The sequence below is a fragment of the Lucilia sericata genome, unplaced genomic scaffold (assembly GCF_015586225.1).
Source record: "Lucilia sericata isolate MDLA Ls3-8-SP2 unplaced genomic scaffold, ASM1558622v1 Contig000061F_arrow, whole genome shotgun sequence".
Classification (NCBI taxonomy): domain Eukaryota; kingdom Metazoa; phylum Arthropoda; class Insecta; order Diptera; family Calliphoridae; genus Lucilia; species Lucilia sericata.
This window is the reverse complement of record NW_023994096.1, coordinates 443933-462606: the sequence shown is the minus strand read 5'-3', so window position 1 is coordinate 462606 and position 18674 is coordinate 443933. Positions and strand designations below refer to the sequence as shown.

The 18674-nt window shown below is 28.6% G+C and overlaps 3 protein-coding genes across 11 annotated transcripts in view; 1 reads left to right on the top strand and 2 right to left on the bottom strand.

Annotated features, from left to right (window-relative positions):
* Positions 1 to 2245: 2245 nt before the first annotated feature.
* Positions 2246 to 7411, bottom strand: LOC119616177 (transmembrane protein 216). The gene is made up of 2 exons (XM_037972498.1): positions 6861 to 7411; positions 2246 to 2767 (listed from the first exon to the last, which is right to left on the bottom strand). Exons 1-2 carry the CDS (start codon positions 7114 to 7116, stop codon positions 2574 to 2576), a joined length of 450 nt encoding a protein of 149 aa, XP_037828426.1. The 5' UTR covers positions 7117 to 7411; the 3' UTR covers positions 2246 to 2573.
* LOC119616178 overlaps positions 2538 to 18674 on the bottom strand; it is a 22726-nt gene continuing 6589 nt past the window's right edge. For all 9 annotated transcript variants that reach the window (XM_037972499.1, XM_037972500.1, XM_037972502.1 and 6 more), the window contains exons 3-4: positions 13064 to 13965; positions 2538 to 2767 (exon numbers count right to left, since the gene is read on the bottom strand). In XM_037972499.1, coding sequence (XP_037828427.1) covers positions 13772 to 13965 — 194 coding nt within the window. In that variant the 3' untranslated portion in view covers positions 2538 to 2767; positions 13064 to 13771. The remainder of the gene's footprint in view (positions 2768 to 13063; positions 13966 to 18674) is intronic.
* Positions 11749 to 18674, top strand: part of LOC119616179 (cyclin-dependent kinases regulatory subunit) — a 20622-nt gene continuing 13696 nt past the window's right edge. Inside the window, exon 1 of the mRNA XM_037972509.1 lies at positions 11749 to 12037. The gene's annotated coding sequence lies outside the window, so the exon portion shown is untranslated. The remainder of the gene's footprint in view (positions 12038 to 18674) is intronic.

Genomic DNA, 18674 nt, shown 5'->3' with positions numbered 1-18674 from the left:
GGCTTCAACAAAAAATTAGAGACCTTAAACTAATTAGATTTAGTTTTAACAGTATAAATTAATTAGGAACCTACATATGTATGTATACTTACCGAATTTCAAATGGTTAGGTTACTTATAACTAATGTAATATAATAATTCTTAAGATGATAAATGAAATGGACCCTTTCTATAGATCACTGCAGGAAATTTGGTCGGTTGATTTGAAATATGTATTTGTCGAAAAGCATTTTAAACACACTTCTTTTGAAGAGTTTTATAAAAGGAAATTTTCTTTATTTAATAGTGGAAAAATTACGACTTTTTAGAAACAATTAAGTGTTTTAGTTATTTAACATTTATAGATGGATTTCTCGAGGAAATTCAAAATTTTAATGTAAAATAGTAAATATCGATTAATCGACCAATTTACCGAAAATTGTAGAAAATTAACCAGTTAATCCTAACACCGGCTAATCGATAGTATTCAGCAGGTATGTACATTAGGGTGATAACAATTTTTGCGAATATAAAAAATACTATAGAAAAAACTTGTAGGGCATGAACAGATATTAATGAATATGATATTATTTTTTCGCGATCGTAAAAAAAGCTCCCGCACCAAAGGCGATAAAGTATTGTATTAAAATTACTTTTTCTAAATGAGAAAAATAAATAATTTTGCCAACATTTGTACATTTTTATTAGATTATCTTAAAGAGAATATTGTACTTTTATGGAATTTTTAATAAATCGCAATAATATTGCATATTATAGATAATTGTATACAGTTTAAAGAAAATTATTACAATAATTTTAGTAAAAATAATGAACAAAAGCGTTTTAGAAATTGCTTTCGGTTCAGGAAGTCTTTTCAACAAATTGACTTAAAAAATAGTCTTTTATTATCAGGACAGTATTGGCCATAAGGTAATGATGTGGTATTTTACGCCCAAATAAAGTTATATCACTAATGTATGTACATATGTATGTATACAGGAAATAAGTACTTGCTAAATACCGATTTTATCTTCGGAGTACTTCGATTTGGTAATTCCTTTTGTAACAAATCAAAATATTGGCCGATGACCACAACAATATATATTCTGGGTTCTTAATAAAAAAATTGCAGTATAGCGATGAAGTTTGTATAAGCAAGTTTTATAAGAACCATAATTTATTTACCAAATTTCATGAAGATCGGACCATAATTGCCCCTAGCTTCCATATAATCTCTTTTACAAAAAATCTCTTTATTGTCAATTAATCTTTGAAAACTTAGGGAGTTAAGATAAAATTCATGAAAAGCGCTTTGTTTAAAGTATTTCAACTTCTGTAGAGCCCGGTACTTAATTGAACCAACCCTCCATTAAGGCCCCTAATTCCAAAGTCTGCATTAATGGCCGATGAGCCCAAATGTAATAAATGGTTAAACAAAGTGCATAAATAGAGCTGTTTTCGAAATTCTATTACATTATTAAAATTTTAATATCACTTAAGCTGAAAATAAAACAGAACTTTTAAAAATTACTTGTTTGGCACGTTACTCTATTTAAACATTTCAAAAATAGTATAATAATATTGACAGTTAAAAGGCCCTAACTGGATTTAATAAGTATTTACTATGTTCCACATTTAGAAGATGAATTAATTGTATAACATTTACTAATTTTTTAATTTAAGGAAGTTTTTTTTTTTACTTTTTTATTTCTTTTTTATGTATCCTAAGGATAGAGATTGTTTTTAAGTATCTAAGTTTGGATTTTTTCTATGTTCTTTTTATTTAGAATGAAATCGAAAAAAGAAACAAAAATGTTTTCTTATAGTAAGTTAAATACAATCGAAATAAATTAATAAAAAATGATTGAAAATATTTGTTTAATTGTTTTTTATTTTGTTTTAAAGACACTGTGTTTTTACTTTTTTTTTCTTGTAAGTATAATTACAAATTCTTAAATTTTAAATATATATTTTTTTATTATAAACAAATCCAAAATATGCAGTTCTTTTTGTTCTTTATTTCATATATAATTTTTATTATTTTTTGTGGTGAAATTTATTTATTTTTTTTTTTTTGTGATTAAACCACACATTTTTACAGAAAAAATTGTCTTAAAGGTTTTGTTTTATTTATATTCTTTTGACAAAATTAAAAATAATATTAATTACAATAATTAATAATAATTTATTAATATAAATATTTATTTGTTGTCTTATATTGGTTCCAATTGATTTTGTATTGTTAACATTATTATTTTATTTTAAGTTTATATTTATAAATTTTAATCAGTTTTACATAAATTTTTAAGAAAATTTACATTTATTATTATTATTTATTTTTATTTTTTTTATTTTTTTGTATAACAGTTTTCTAAATTTTGTTTTCTTTTACAATTTTGTAAATTTACTACAATTTTCTAAACGTTTATAAATAACAGAGGGGTCCTTTTACACTTAGATTTAGATTTATTTTTAAATTTTATTTACGAATTGTTTGTTTTTATATAAAGTTACATACATTTTTACGAGTATATAATGTTTTTTTTTTAATTATTTTATATAATTTTTTTGTAGTTTTTGTTTGGTTTTTAGTCCTAATCATAAGTTACTGGACGACATAGTGAAAAAACAAAGTATATGGCATACCAAATTTCGGTGAGATATAGACCCAATTGTAAAGTACAAAGTACATATTCTAAACGTATTTTATATTTTTGTAAAAGTAATATATAGGTTACACCAAGAAAGCACGGTACAGTTAGAAAAACTGACATAATTGCAGGCCAACCTGTAAAGAAAAAAAGTAAACAAATGTTCAGATAATTTTTTTATTTTAAAATTTTATGAAATTAAATAATTTATATAAATATTCACCAAAGATGGTTTCTTAATTTCATATGGAGAAAAAGAGCATTTTTGTGATAAAAACGAGTTTGAAAGTAGCAGGACACAATTTGATAATTTGATACCCTACAACACCGGAGAGCTCAATCTGGGTCACATAATTTTTTAGAATGATTAAAAAATAAAAGGAAAAAACAAGTTATTTAAGAATAATACTCAATGAATAAATGGACTTGGTGATTACGTGGGCTATTATTGAAAAGAGGTATTTTCAAGTCCCCTTATAGGACTTTCCTTGGATGTGCAATTCAACCTTTTACAGAACCTGCCACACCAGTTTACATGTTTATGTATGGGGCTATCCAAAAACGTGAACCGATATTGCCCATTTTCAATACCAAACAAACATTACCTATACAGAATATTTGTGGAAAATTTCAATCCTCTAGCTCGTTCCGTTCGGACTCTATCGTGCTTTCAACAGACAGACAGACGGACGGACAGACATGGCTAGATCGTCTTAGAGTTTAATAAGGAACCAGAATATATATACTTTTGTGGTCTATGACCAATATTTCGATGTGTTACAAACGGAATGGAGGGTATAAAAACGACATTTAAAAAAGTTTTTTTGGTATTTAAAAGGGTATTGATGAAGATATTTTGAACTAAAATATATAAAAAAGCCACTTAAATATACTTCAGAAAAATAAAAAAATAAATTTAACTCATTTTCACATATTTGGCGCGTAGTACTAAAGGAACATTTTTATTATAAATTAACATTTTCTAGTGCAAAATTTTTATTATTTTGTATCTTCTGTTTGGGTTCACGGCAGATTCAACACTGAAAGTCATAATCTCGATCAGTTTGCCACACTCTTCTAGCATTATGAACGTCTATTATTCATGGCAGCTCTCCCAGAGGTCTGTTGTGTTTTTACATGAGTGTTCGTAATTGTTAACACGATTTTATCATTCTTAATCGGGTTTAAGTCTGTCGGCTGTAGGGGCCACCGTAGCAATAAAATTTTAACAATTTTTGGAAGAAATCGAGTGGTTCTAGCTTATTTCTGGGGTCATTATCCAGTTGTATCATAGTATTTTCAATGTTTCGATCCCAATCATCAAAAATATCCAAATTAAATGGCTTGATAATATTAATAGAAATTTCGATATTCATGAGTCCATACATTTTATGCCATCCATCAATTTTATCCATGCTAGAGAAAGGTATATGAAGCCTCTTTACACAGAAAGCTCACAGCTCTTCTATTAGAATTCTCTAAAAGGTTTAAAAAACTGGACGTTTGACGATATGATAAATGTTATAAAGGCATATGAGCCAAATTAATCTTCTTGGATCTGATCGGCCAAAGTATGTATGTATATAGAGAACCGAATGCGGTCTTTTAGTGACCGCGACATAATGCCCATTGTGAGATTTGAATATGGAAATCTTTTATTTTAGGGATATTTTTCATCAGAAGGCGTACGGAAAATGTATAAAATCAATGGTAACATGAATGCCGAAATGTCTACTGATATTATGAAGCCATTTAATCGGGATATTTTTAATGATTGAGGTTAAAACGTTGAAAACACTATAATGCAGTTGGATAATGACCCCAAATATAAGGCTTAAAACAATAGATTTTTCAAAAAAGTGTTAAAAATTTATAGCTATATTGGCTCCTACAGTCGCCAGAGTTAAACTCGATTGGAAATTTATTGTAAATTAGGGTTTACAATTACGAACACTCATGTACAAAAACACAACTGACCTCTAAGAGATCTGCCATGAAGTATGGATGTTCATAACACAAGAAGAGTGTGGCAAACTGATCGAGATTATGACTTTTAGAGTTGAATCTGCCGTGAACCCAAACAGAAGATACAAAATACTAAAAATTTTGCACATCGGACATTCTTAACCCATAAACTGTGAAGTCCAAAGGTCAAATTTTGCAATATTTCTGAATTCTTATAGTACCATATCGAAATAATATTTATTTGTAGGCCATATTTACCAAAAATGACTGGAATTTATCGCATATGGTCCGATATTTAAAATAGAGTGAAAAAGGTAAATTAACCCTTTAAGGCACTTGGGAACAATTTAACACCAAAGTCCAAAAATTCGAAAAATCACTATCTATTTCAATAATGCTCTATATAATGAGAGGAATAACAGAAATAAAACAAAAAATTCTATATTAAGTATAAAAAATTATTCTTTAACCCTTTTTGACTATAGAGGTGAATATTTTTAAGAGAAAATATCGTTTTTAAAACTGATAATTAATGTAATCCTTTTTTACGGTCGATTTTCAATCTAATATGTCTAAAAATACAAACTTTATATGGTCAAACAGGGTTACTTCATCAGTTTTTATACTTAATATATAATTTTTTGTTTTATTTTTGTTATTCCTCTAATTATATAGAGCATTATTTAAATAGATAGTGTTTTTTCGAATTGTTTAACTTTGGTGTTAAATTGTTCCCAAGTGTCTTAAAGTGTTAATTTACCTTTTTTCATTCTATTTTAAATATCGGACTATGTACGATAAATTTCAGTCATTTTTGGTAAATATGACCTACAAATAAATATTATTTCGATATAGTACACTAAGATTCCCCAAATATTGTAAAATACTTTATTTAAAATGTACATTAGTAAAAAATTAATACGTATTCTCTAATAATTACAAAAAAAAGCGATTTTCCCTAAATCCACCGAGTTTAAATCGCTGGTACTTGGATATTGATATTATTTTTTTATGAGATTTCCTAAAAGTTTTGAAATTTGTTAAACAAAGTTTAAAAGTTGGAGATTTGAAACGGACGTTGAAAAAATCAAACTTTTTTGATCATAGCTGAGAACAAGCTTGCGTTATCTTATAAGGTCAAGAACTAATATTCGAGTAATTGTAGATATATTTTAACTAAAATTTTTTTAGAATATATACCAAAAAAGCAAATTTATTTGACACATTTCGAATTCATGTGCTGTGAGACACGTTAATGGCCTGGGGAATTTGCAATAACTTTTAAAGTTTTCAAGCAATTTCCGAAATGCTTACTCTGTGCACATTACGATTCCTTTACAATAAAGTTCAAAATTTATTACTAAATGGCCAAATTTGAGCAAAAATAAAGGTCGCAATTTTCAAGATTTTTTTGGTGAAGCTTATTGAAAATGGTTAAAGCTGGACCATTATTTCATTTAGCTGCCATCAAATATTTTTTAATTTACTAATATCTATGTAAACATCAGCAAAACTAAGTTTTATATAAGCCTTAAAAATACTGCCTGTTTTCGTACTGATCGGTCCTGATTTGACCCTAGCTCCCTTTAGAAAGTGATTCGAACGTCCATAATTCACTTACAAACATAAGTATCACTATTAAATTCGTCTTAAATAACTTTTATAAAAAGTAAACCCTTCACTAAAATTTATGAGATTCTTGAACCTTGTCCCCATTTAAAGCTTCTTTCCAAAAATTGGCTTTTTTATCAATAAACGTTTTGCATATTTCGAAATTATTGAAAAATACAACAACAAATTTTCCACATTTTGAACATACTCATAGCTGGTGTAGGTTATCAAAGCTAGGTTTTGAAAATTTTAAGCTTTTGAAAGTTGAAAAGCATCGTAACTATTTGTTGATATTTCTTTTTCAACAACGATATTTGACCCAATTAATTATCATGTTAATCAAGCAAATTGTTTGGCTACTTTTGATTATACGTAAACTTAGTCTGTCGTCATTATATGTTTAGAATTTATACTATAAATATTTAATTTAATTAACTTTCGATAAATTTTTCCAACGTAGACGTACATATACATATGTATGTATATATGTATGTATTTTATTTTTTATTGTATTTTAACGATATTGAAAACTAGCAGCATTAAGTATTGAAAACAGATGCACATGAATGTATGTACGTAAATTTACTCGCATAAAATAAATCATTTCAACACATTTTATTTCTTATTGTCTAATTTTAACATTAATTTATGTACCTCGCTCGGCTAGAGTTCCCTTGCGGCCCATTATAATGCGTATCGTTTCCAACAGACAGAATCCAAATATAACACACATGTCTCTAATCAATATATCCATTGGATAGGTCAGATTTATTGCCTTAAGGAGACTCATCGCAAGTTCACAGCCAGCGAACATGCCGAAATAGAAGGAATTCAAATAGATTAACACCTCATAGGTGAGACTGGGATTTGGCTTCTTTGGCACCTGTGGTGGTACACGTTTTGGTGGCATTCTTAACTACTTTTCAAATTATTGCAATCTATTCGTCATCGATATTTGATAATGTGTTTTTTTTTTTTTTTTTTTGTTAATTTAAGTTTTTACATGTCTACTTAATTAGCACACTTTTATTGTAATTTTTATTTAGTATTTTTAATTATTTGTTCTTTTAGATTTTATTTGTTAAAAATAGCAGCACATAACGACCGAACACTGTTAGTGGGCAGTGCAAAAAAAAATGAGAAATTTGCACGTAAAATGAATTTGTGACTTGTTTGTCGGAATAGTATTTTTAGACTGATCAATGGTACTCGAAATTTGTCTGTGCAGTTCAGAGAAGAACTTATTTTATCTATTTTGCACAAGTACATTATTAAGATCTTTTTAGTTGTTCTCATTTAATGTTTTTTATTAATGTTTTAAGTTAATTGTCTTGAAATTTGAAAAAAAAAAAATATAAATACCTAAATGATGTTTCATGGATCGTATCATGGACTTAAGGAAATTAATTAAATTTGAAACAGGGAATTCCATTTGTAATACAAATATTTCAACATTGATGAGTATCGTAATAAACTTGGCAAAATCGTCCGAAAATCCCGGAAACTTTTCTGTAAAAAGGTAGATAGGAAACTACAGGATATAGAGGTGACCATGAAACTCCAAATAGACTCCCATTTCCCATCTTGTATATTAGATACCAACCGATACTTCAACCGATATGGTGAGAAGGGGAGGCTAACATAGTGATAGTTATTATAACTGGCGTGGTTAGAAAGGCAATCAAGAGTTTTACAGAGGAGAGATGAAACTGGTTTCGGCTCATCTGTCAAAGATATTTACTGCATGTTGAAATACGCATATATCCCAATAGAATGATAGGATGCAAGTAAGTTATGCGACATTTAGGTCTAATCGACTGAAAAGCCTCAGAATACCAGACAAAGACCTCAACTATAAGCTGCATGCTTATGTAAAGGGAAGATTAGTAGAAACTATTTGTATAGAAGGTCTGAAATTACTGAAATTTATCAAGAAAGACAAAAATTCATAAGTATACCGAATCCGCTTTCTGGGAGAGAAGAAAACGATAGCCGAAACCTCATGTAATCGGCAAATTCAGTTTCGGATTTAACGCAGTTCAATACTTTAGAAAAGTATTCTGGCCTTTGAGTTAAAATCTTGTTCTACACTGTCGATATAAATATGTAGTGTTCACTAAAGTTTAATATTTCATCAAAAACAACTCTAGTTTTAGGCTAGATTAAGATTTGAATACATGTTATAAAATTCTAAACAAGGACACAAACGAAAAATTCACCTTTGTTTGCTTTAATATATTTATCGGTCAATAAATTTATGATTGATCATTTAATTTTAAATTATACTTATAATAACGTGGACCAATCAAATGTTTAAGTATAAAAATTTAGGCTAATTTTGATATTTCACAGATGTATAATGCTTTTTTACATATACATTAGGGTGTTATTTTACTTATTTGGAATAACGAATTCTCGCTAAAAAATAAATAAAAGAAAACTTTGTTTAATAAAAAAATATTCAACAATTTATATATTTCAAAACCAAAGGATTTTGAGAACTCAAATGAACGAAATCGATCATGTATGTATTAATAATACTCCACTCAGCACAAAAGAAAATTCCCTAATACATTTATTAATTTTTTAATTTTACCTATTAATTTTAATAGTTGCATATTAACTGCACACAAAAGCACCGTTTAAAATTATTCATAAATTTCAAATTCTGTATTTATGAACTGTGAAAAATTTACTTTACGTCACAATGACTAATAACTAAAATTTTACAATTAACTAATAGAAATTTAAGTACATATGTATGTATGTACATTTAATCAGCACTAACTGCACAATGGGCTAAAATTATATTGGTAAGTAATAAATTACATATCATATAATGCCTAACAAGTATACTGCTTGTTTATGTATCGTTCCTCGGAGAATACCCTGCCAGCAACTCAACTAACATTAAATGTGGAAGGCTCTTCCACATAAATTACATCCAAAAATTCGTATGTTTGGGAAACAACAAGATTATTGAAACTGTTCATAGGTTACATTGAAATCCAAATTGACGTTTGGAAAAAAATTGGCGAACTTGCTATAGTTGGCGTGGCATCTCCCATGAAGTAAACACAAAAAACATAGTTTAACCAGTACAGTTAGAGCGGGTTTTTGAGATGGTAATCAAATGCCAATTAATAATCAGATTAGTTAATCTAAAAATAAATTTAATCTTATGTTAATCCCCTTTGATCTTTTTGAGTACAAGATTAAACTTCGCAGTGTTGCCATACAAAACAACAGAAAACTTCACTGTTTGTTATCAAAACAATGCATATTTTATAAAAAGAAGAAGAAGACAATTGTAAATTTAATATGAAAATTAATGAAAACTTAAATTAAAAACAAAAAAATGTATTTTGGAGTGTCCATAATTTATACTAATCAATAAATAAAACATTTTAATGTTTATATAAATTTTATTAATTTTTTTGCATCAGCTGTTTACACTTTTGCATTTCGTGCATAAGATTAAACCACCTCCATTGGGCGCTTAAACTTGCAAACAAAATTAACTAATTGAGTACTCAAAAACATCTTTCGAGGATTAATTTTAATTTAATCGCTAATCTTTCACCTAAAGATTGGCCCTTAGAATCTTTAAAATTCGTAAAGTGGGCTTTTATGTATTTTGTGTTTAGGGTAGCAAAGCACACTAGATATAGCTGGTAATTTATATAGACAAGTACACTTCCAATTTTCCATTTGCATTAATAATATTCGTTTCTGTATATCACTAAACCAGGCCACTAATTAGACAAATACGTAAAGATTTTGCGATTGTTTAACTTATTCAGAATTATTGTAAATTAAAAATTTCGAGACAATTGTTTATAATAATTTTACGCCTAATAAAAAGTTGAAAAATACTGTTTTTACGAATGCACAGACAGGTAGATAGACAAACAATGGTATGTATTTTACATCTTCTAATTACACTAGTTTACAATGATTTTTCTCATGATATAAGTATAAACTAGAGATATAACGAATGCTCGCTTTAGCATATGATAATTATTCGTTTCCTATCGCTTTTGCATTCGCAAAATCTTAGCGAATGTTTTAACAAATACCTTTTCTAGGTGCCGGTCCACACACAGAAACTTTAGTTGAGAAACTTTTTCTTAATTCTCTTTTAAAGTTTCCTTAATGTCTATTCATAGAATCTTTTGTTTCAGAAACTACGTGTTAGTTTCCTAGTACGAGAAACTCCGTACCGCGAGAGAGATGAATGATATTTCTTTCTCTTTCTATCTCACGCAAAATCAAAAGTTTCCCAAAAATAGTTTCCTAGTGTGGACCGGCAGTAGGAAAACTAAAAGAAAGATTGAATGTAAACGCTCTGAGTGAATGAAAATTAAAGTTCCCTGACCTGTATTTGTGCTCTAGTTATGTATTATGAAGTAAAAATGTTGCTACAACTCGTTTTTTCAACAAAATATATTATGTTATTTCACATTTTCAATTTTCTTTTCAAATTAACTAGAATTAAGAAATTGCATTCGCTTTTGCATTCACATTCGTAATTATTCATTTAGAAAGAAAATTTCTTAATTTTGAAGAAACATTCAATATTTACAGTTTTAGTTATTTTTATATAAAAAATATGGGTCTTACAACACCTTAACAAAAATCTGTATTATCGAATATTTTTCTAAGTAGATTGTAAGGTCCCCAAAACCAAGACTCGTTGTGAAATATTTTACCAGCACCATTGAAAAAAACATGCACAATTAAAACCTTTTTATATAAAAATTCTGACGTATAGGAAAAAATAATAAAATATTTTCCATGAGCAAACAAAATATACATATCTATCTACCTATCTATCTATCTATCTATCTATCTATCTATCTATCTATCTTATCTAATCTATCTATCTATCTATCTATCTATCTATCTATCTATCTATCTATCTATCTATCTATCTATCTATCTATCTATCTATCTATCTATCTATCTATCTATCTATCTATCTATCTATCTATCTATCTATCTATCTATCTATCTATCTATCTATCTATCTATCTATCTATCTATCTATCTATCTATCTATCTATCTATCTATCTATCTATCTATCTATCTATCTATCTATCTATCTATCTATCTATCTATCTATCTATCTATCTATCTATCTATCTATCATGAGTAGAGTACAATCTAATTCCATTCACACCCAACATAATTTTCATTCTAATGCAGTTTATGAGTTAATTAACAGTGTCTATTGCACCTTGTTTCCATACCTTCAAATACAAAAAAATATTGAAATTTTTTCTTGAGATGTTAATTTAAGAATTGCTATTTTTAAACCGAAGATCTAATGGCAAACTAGCAATGACGATGATGACGGGGCAACGATTTCTGCAACGGGGACTACTACTAATCATCTGTACTACGACTGTAGAATGTGTTGGATGTGTTAAACAAAAACAAAAAGAATATAAAATATTGCTGAAAATTAAAAATGTTTCTTTCTTTTCATAACATTGCATCTTGAAATTTAGAATATTTTAAATTAAAATTATCAACATCATGTTAGTCTGTATTTTGTGGTTGATATAAAAACACTGGCGCGCGATTTTAAATCTGAAATATAGAATATATAAAAATAAATGCAATAATACTTAAATGCAACGACAAAATATGTTGCACATTACAATAAAATGTTTCAATTAATAAAAACACAGTGGGATATCAATATTAAAAAATATGTCGTAGTGTGAAAAATAAATAAAAAATATAAATCATGCGATTTAAATGGATTTTTAAACATGTTGAAAACTAATTCATAAAGGAATTTGTTGGCAATCAGTTTAGAGCGGTAAATATTGATAAGATTAAAACTACATATAAATATTTGTGTTATCCTTTGGGACGTCGTGATCTCAGTCTACACTAACGGTTCGAAAACGGAAACGCGAATTGCAAAATGGACTCTTCACCTCTTTCTGGCTACTCAGTTAATCTACTGGTTGAAAAAATATACATATGTATATTCAACTATTCCTTCCATTACAATTTGAATTTAAAAACTACACATGTCAACAAATTGTTAACCACAGACCAAAGTATACTTTTCTAATGGACTGAGCTATGTAAAAACACATTTTATTTTTTAGCAAACCTCTAAGTCGCAACTTATCATTGTTTTCCCACAAATGTTTTTTAAAAGGCCTCTTTAAATTTGCTGTGATGAGAAGTTTTTAGACTAAGATATCTTAAAAACATCTCAAATATGATTAAAAACGCGGGTTTTCAAACTTAGGCTAGAAAATGTATCTAGTTTGAATTTCTTTTCAATCTGTATGATTCAAATAAGTACATCTTTATTTTGTTAATATCACTCGTACTTGTTAAATCTCAGTCTGTCTGTCTATAGTCTAGCCTATAGTGTAGTCTATAGTCATGTCACTATAATATAATCTATAGTCTAGTGGAACATTAGTTTAGTACTTTAAAAACTAGACTAGACTATAGACTTGACTATAAAATAGACTAGACTATAAATTATACTATAGACTAGACTATAGAATTATAAACTATACTATAGACTATATTATAGACTATAGACTATACTATAGATTAGAGAATAGACTAGAATATAGACCAGACTTAGACTAGACTATACACTAGACTAGACTAAACTACAAACTGACTACTATCTGGACTTCTTATCAAAAGCTTATAATTTGGAAAAAGAACCGAATGATTCATTCGATTCCGATAAGTACTGAAAAAGTACTAAAGTACTTAATTTTTGATGCCTGTTCTGAATGTGTTTATGAAAGTAATTCCATTTATATTAAGTTAATTTTTAATAAAAACATAAAAAAGGAAAAAAACTTACCTTAAATTTAAAAAAAAACTTGATTTATCCATATTAATTCAACATTTGCGAGAGAAAAATGTACATATTGTTGTTGTTTTAATTAATAATTACATCACTCACATACACCCAAGTATAAAATCTATTGACAAATTTAATTAAGTGTGTGCAGGAGTGAGGAGTTCGTATTAGTATATTTTTCATCTTATAGAGAAATTTAACGGATTTTTTCTTTTTTTTTCGATTTTTTACAATAACGCATACTTTAGCTTTTCTTTTTAATAATAAATTATTTGAAGGAAGTTGTTTCTTATGCCGAAAAATCACACTTTACACAGTTTTTTAACTTCAACTTCTTGGTTTATCGCTTCTATCGAATGTGTTTAAAGTTTTATTATAGTCGTAGTTGTTGTTGATTTTAAAATTTTCATAATTTATATATGGATTGTTGTAGTTCTTATTATTGTTGTTGTTTTTGTAATTATTTTTAACGGTTATATTACAAATGTTAACGATGCAATAGTAGTAATAGTTGTTGTTTTTGTTGTTGTGACAATATTTACGTAGCAGTTTCGATTGTTGTTCCAGGATAATGAAGAAGAAAACGTAGTAGAAATAGTCCTCCGTAATTGATAATGACGATGATGTTGATGATAAAATTTCAGATGCTGATGATAATGATAATGACGACGACGATAATGTTGTTGGTGACGTTGACATAATCAACTGCTAGGTATATGTGACCGGACGACACATGGTACAAATAAATATACAGGCAAACACTAGTTCAGCACCTTGTAGGGCTATCATTAAGGCACTCATAATAATTTCAAGTTTGAGAACATAGGTTTGAAAACAACATAAATAAATAACAATAGCAAGACTGGGCAGTGTTAATATTACAGATGCTATCGCTTGCCAAGCTGAAAAAAATGAAATAGAAAAAAATTTTAAATTAATTATGTATTTACAAATTTAATAAAGCGATAAATTAAGTGAATAATTGAAGGTAAAATTTGAAAAAAATTTGTACAATTATAGTTATAGTCTTGTTTGCTTGAATATATTCATATAACGTTAAACTAAAAGGCATTTTAAATTAGCGCCATTAAACATTACTCAAGAGAAGGTTAGGTTCGGTTTATAGGAGGATGTATAGTACATCAAATCCGAAGAAATACACCTAGGCCACTATTAATCCTGTTTTGCGCTCCTTTTCATGAAAAAAATTGTTCACTGAATGTATTATTTTTCAATATTCAGAAACTCAGATTCCTGGACGTAGGTAATTCCTAAGAATTTTCAATCAGTGTTAGTCAGGAATGTTATTTCCGGAATAACATCACTTCTAAGATACTTGGATATAACTTCTACGAATGCCTGACAGTGGTAAAGAAAGAGCTCCACACTATCACTGTCCTCTCCACATGCTCTACATTCGTCTGAATTCGCACGTCCAAATATTGTATAGATGTGCTTGTAATATTGTGTGTCCCCTCAGAATACGTACCATCATACTAACTACAGACCTGCTCATTTTGAGGAGATTTCTCGTGTTGCTCTCATTAAGGTCACCCCGTAGCAGTGATGCCAAGTGTAGGGATTTTTCCCTTTTTGTAGGTATTTTTTTAAAAAATTTCACGTGTAGGGAAAAAGGGAAAGGTCTACAAAACATGCGACATACTAAAATTTTTCATATAGATTTATCAAATTTCTAATATGTCTATTATTTTCGATGTGAAATCGATTTTTTGTAAACGTAAAAACTAAAACCCACGTTTTCGTGAATATTAGGCAACTAAAAATTGAATTTCAATTTAGATGAGAAACATATTAACCTCAACTATCTGAATTTGATTTTTAAAATCCCTTGATTTGTTTAAAAGTTATCAAAGAAAATAGTTAAATATCAATAAATATTCATATCCATTTTTCTTGAAACTAGTTTTTTGGATTATGCCAATCCCGTAGGGCGATATATTCTGACTACTTATAGATAGAGTAGTCGGGGGCTTAATGCAGTAACTCAGGATTGAAAAAAATAATTTAATGTTCTGAATATTTATTAAAGTAAACCGCAAAAAGTAAATGCAAAAGTAAACCTTACTTAAAATAATTATATTAAATTTTAGGAAATTTTTTTGTTGGGGGCACATAAAATAAATTTTTAACATCGAATCGTGATACTGCCAATCTCTTAAATGTCTTGTTTTTTAATCTGAGGAGTCAGGGTTGGAAGATTTGTATGATGTAAAATTGAAAGTAAAAAATTAAATATCTAAATTCTAGAAATTTCATTCCTAAAAATTAAAAAAAAAAATACGTATATATATATATATATATACATTTTTAAGGAAAAAAGAGCGGACTTTCATCTGGGGGGCTTGGAGCCCCCATATGAATAAAATAGAAAAATTCGTATATCTGAGAAACAATTAGAGCTAGAATCATTAAATTTTACTTGATGAACTTTGACATTCACCTGAACATTTAGAATATAACGGGCGGACTTCCAATGGGTTACTTGGTACCTCCCATATGAATTAAATACAAAATTTCGTTTAACTGGGAAACTAATAGAACTAGATTCTTCAAATTTTGAACAAATTATTTTAATAATCATCTGAATATTTTGGAGGAAAAAGGGCGGACTTTCATCCGGGGGGCTTGAAGCCCCCACATGAATTAAATTCGTATATCTGAGAAACTATTAGAGCTAGAATCTTAAAATTTTACATGAAGAACTTTGACATTCATGAGAACATTTAGAGAATAACGGGCGGACTTTCAATGGGGGGCTTGGCACCACATATATGAATTAAATACAAAATTTCGTGCATCTTGGAAACTCTTATATTATTCAAATTTTTTGTAGATAGATAGAAATTGGCGATAGATAGAAACTGGCGAACTTGCAATAATTTGCTTGACATCTTTTATATGTAACATATAATAAATCTGGTATTTATTTATACATATTCCTTTTAGGGTAGCAAAGCACACTGGGTATAGCTAGTATATTATAACACAGAGCCAATATTTTAGTTTTTATACCCTCCACCACCATCAGTGGTGATAGAGGGTATATATAACTTTGTCATTCCGTGTGTAACACCAAGAAATATTCACCTGAGACCCAACAAAGTATATATATTCTGGGTCCTTATCAAATTCTGAGTCGATTTAGCTATGTCCGTCTGTCTGTGTAAAACACGCTCACGATAAAACGAAGCAATAGAGTTTAACCAAATTCACCCAAAATGTTCTTCATTTTCCTAAGTTGTTTGGTATTGCAAATGGGCAAAATCGGTTCACACCGGGAAAAGTTATGAATCAAAATTTAAAACAACCTCGAAAAAAAAAGCATTTTTTACATATTGTGATGTAATTTTCTCGAAAACTATGCAAGATAATTCCATGAAAATCACCATACATTCGTTTCTACACAAGACCATGATCCCTGCTGAAAATTGCCAGAATCGGTCCACAATTTCATATACCTCCTATACAAAAGTACATATTCCCGGAAAATGGGTTTTTTGTTAATAACTTCCGCCACAATGTCGATATCTTCACAAAATTTTACAAATTAAAATCTTATGTCAATAGAATTCTTTCAGAGGAAAAATTTTATGGATCGGTCCATAATTGGACATAGCTCCCATACAAGGTCCCTTCCCGAAAATCACTTAAACGCGCATAAATCATTACTAAATTAAGATATCCATATAAAATTTGATATAAGTATTGCCCATATGCATAGAAATATTACTGTGAAAATTTTTTCCGATCGGTCCAAAATTGGTCATAGCTCGCATACAAGGTCCCCTGCCGAAAATCACTTAAACACGCATAACTCATTACTAAATTAAGATATCCATATAAAATTTGGTATAAATATTGCCCACATGCATAGAAATATTACTGTGAAATTTTTTTTCCGATCGGTCTATAATTGGTCATAGCTCCCATACAAGGTCCCCTCCCGAAAATCACTTAAACGCACATAACTCATTACTAAATTAAGATATCCATATAAAATTTGGTATAAGTATTGCCCATATATATAGAAATATTACTGTGAAATTTTTTTCCGATCGGTCCAAAATTGGTCATAGCTCCCATACAAGGTCCCCTCCCGAAAATCACTTAAACACGCATAACTCATTACTAAATTAAGATATCCATATAAAATTTGGTATATGTATTGCCCATATGCATAGAAATATTACTGTGAAAGTTTTTTCCGATCGGACCATAATTGGTCATAGCTCCCATAGGTCCCCTCCCGAAAATCACTTAAACGCGCATAATTCATTACTTAATTAAGATACCCATATAAAATTTGGTACAAATATTACTCATATGCACAGAAGTATTACAGATAAATTTTTTTCCGATCGGTCCATAACTGGTCGTAGCTCCTATACAAGGTCCCCTCCCGAAAATCACTAAACGCGCATAACTCATTACTAAATTAAGATATCCATATAAAGTTTGGCAGAAATATTGCTCATATACAGAGAAATATTACTGTAAAATTGTTTTCCTATAGAATCATAATTCATCATAGCTCCCATACAAGGTCCCTTTCAGAAAAACACTTAAAGGCACATAACTCATTACCAAATAATGATATAAATAAATAGTATTTTTGTTCATAAATACTATTTTGTAATGCAAAAAACACTTAATGTTATTTCAAAATTTTTTCACGATCGGTCCATCCTTGGTCATAGCTCCCATACAAGGTTCCTTCCCGAAAATGACTTAAACGCACATAACTCATTACCAAATCTTGATATCCATACATTTAGCAAAAATATTGCTCTTATATACATAAATTACACTATAAAATTGTTTTACGATCGGTCCATATTTGATCATAGCTCTCATACTAGGTCCCCTCCAGAAAATCACTTAAATGCACAATATTCATTACCAAATAATGATATAAATACAAAATTTTGTAATTTTGTCTTTATATACATAATTGGTCATAGCTCCCATACAAGGTCCTTTTACGAAAATCTCCTAAAAGCACATTTCTCATTACCAAATAAAGCCATTGATACAACATTTGGCACAAATAATAGTTTTGTATACAAAAATTATATTTCAAGATTTTTTCTCGATAGGTTCATAACATGGGTGCGGTGGGTCCCATACAAGGTTCCCTTCAGAAAATCACTAAAACGCACATTACTTATTACTCATACATGGGAATTTTTCATTAAGCATTAAAATTTCATTACCATTTATAGAAAAAATTGTAATGAAAAATATTTTAAGTATCATTTAATGAAAATTATATTTTTTTCATTATAACTTTTTTTGATAATGGTAATGAATTTTATAATGAATTTTCAAAAACGAATTTAATTAGTATTTATAATTGTCGAAAAATATATTAAGGAAAATTTTTCGAAGATTCGAGGTTTGAAAGCTTTTAAAACCAGTTCCCGTAGACCAAATTGGCTGAAATTTTGCAGTCATAAGTACATCTGATGACAATACAATAATATGTTCGAATATTCGAAATTAAGTTCGAAAATTCGAAGTTATTTTCGAAATTTTTTTTATGTTTTTAAATTAATCTCTGTGTCATAAAACCTAAAAAAAAAAAATCGAA

What these genes read in the sequence shown, in the direction of transcription:
- LOC119616177 (XM_037972498.1), bottom strand. Translation starts at nt 7,116, where the DNA reads ATGCCACCAAAACGTGTACCACCACAGGTGCCAAAGAAGCCAAATCCC. An exon ending in GGGAACTCTAGCCGAGCGAG is followed by an intron (nt 2,768 to 6,860) that starts GTACATAAATTA and finishes TTTTCTTTACAG; the next exon opens with GTTGGCCTGCAATTATGTCA.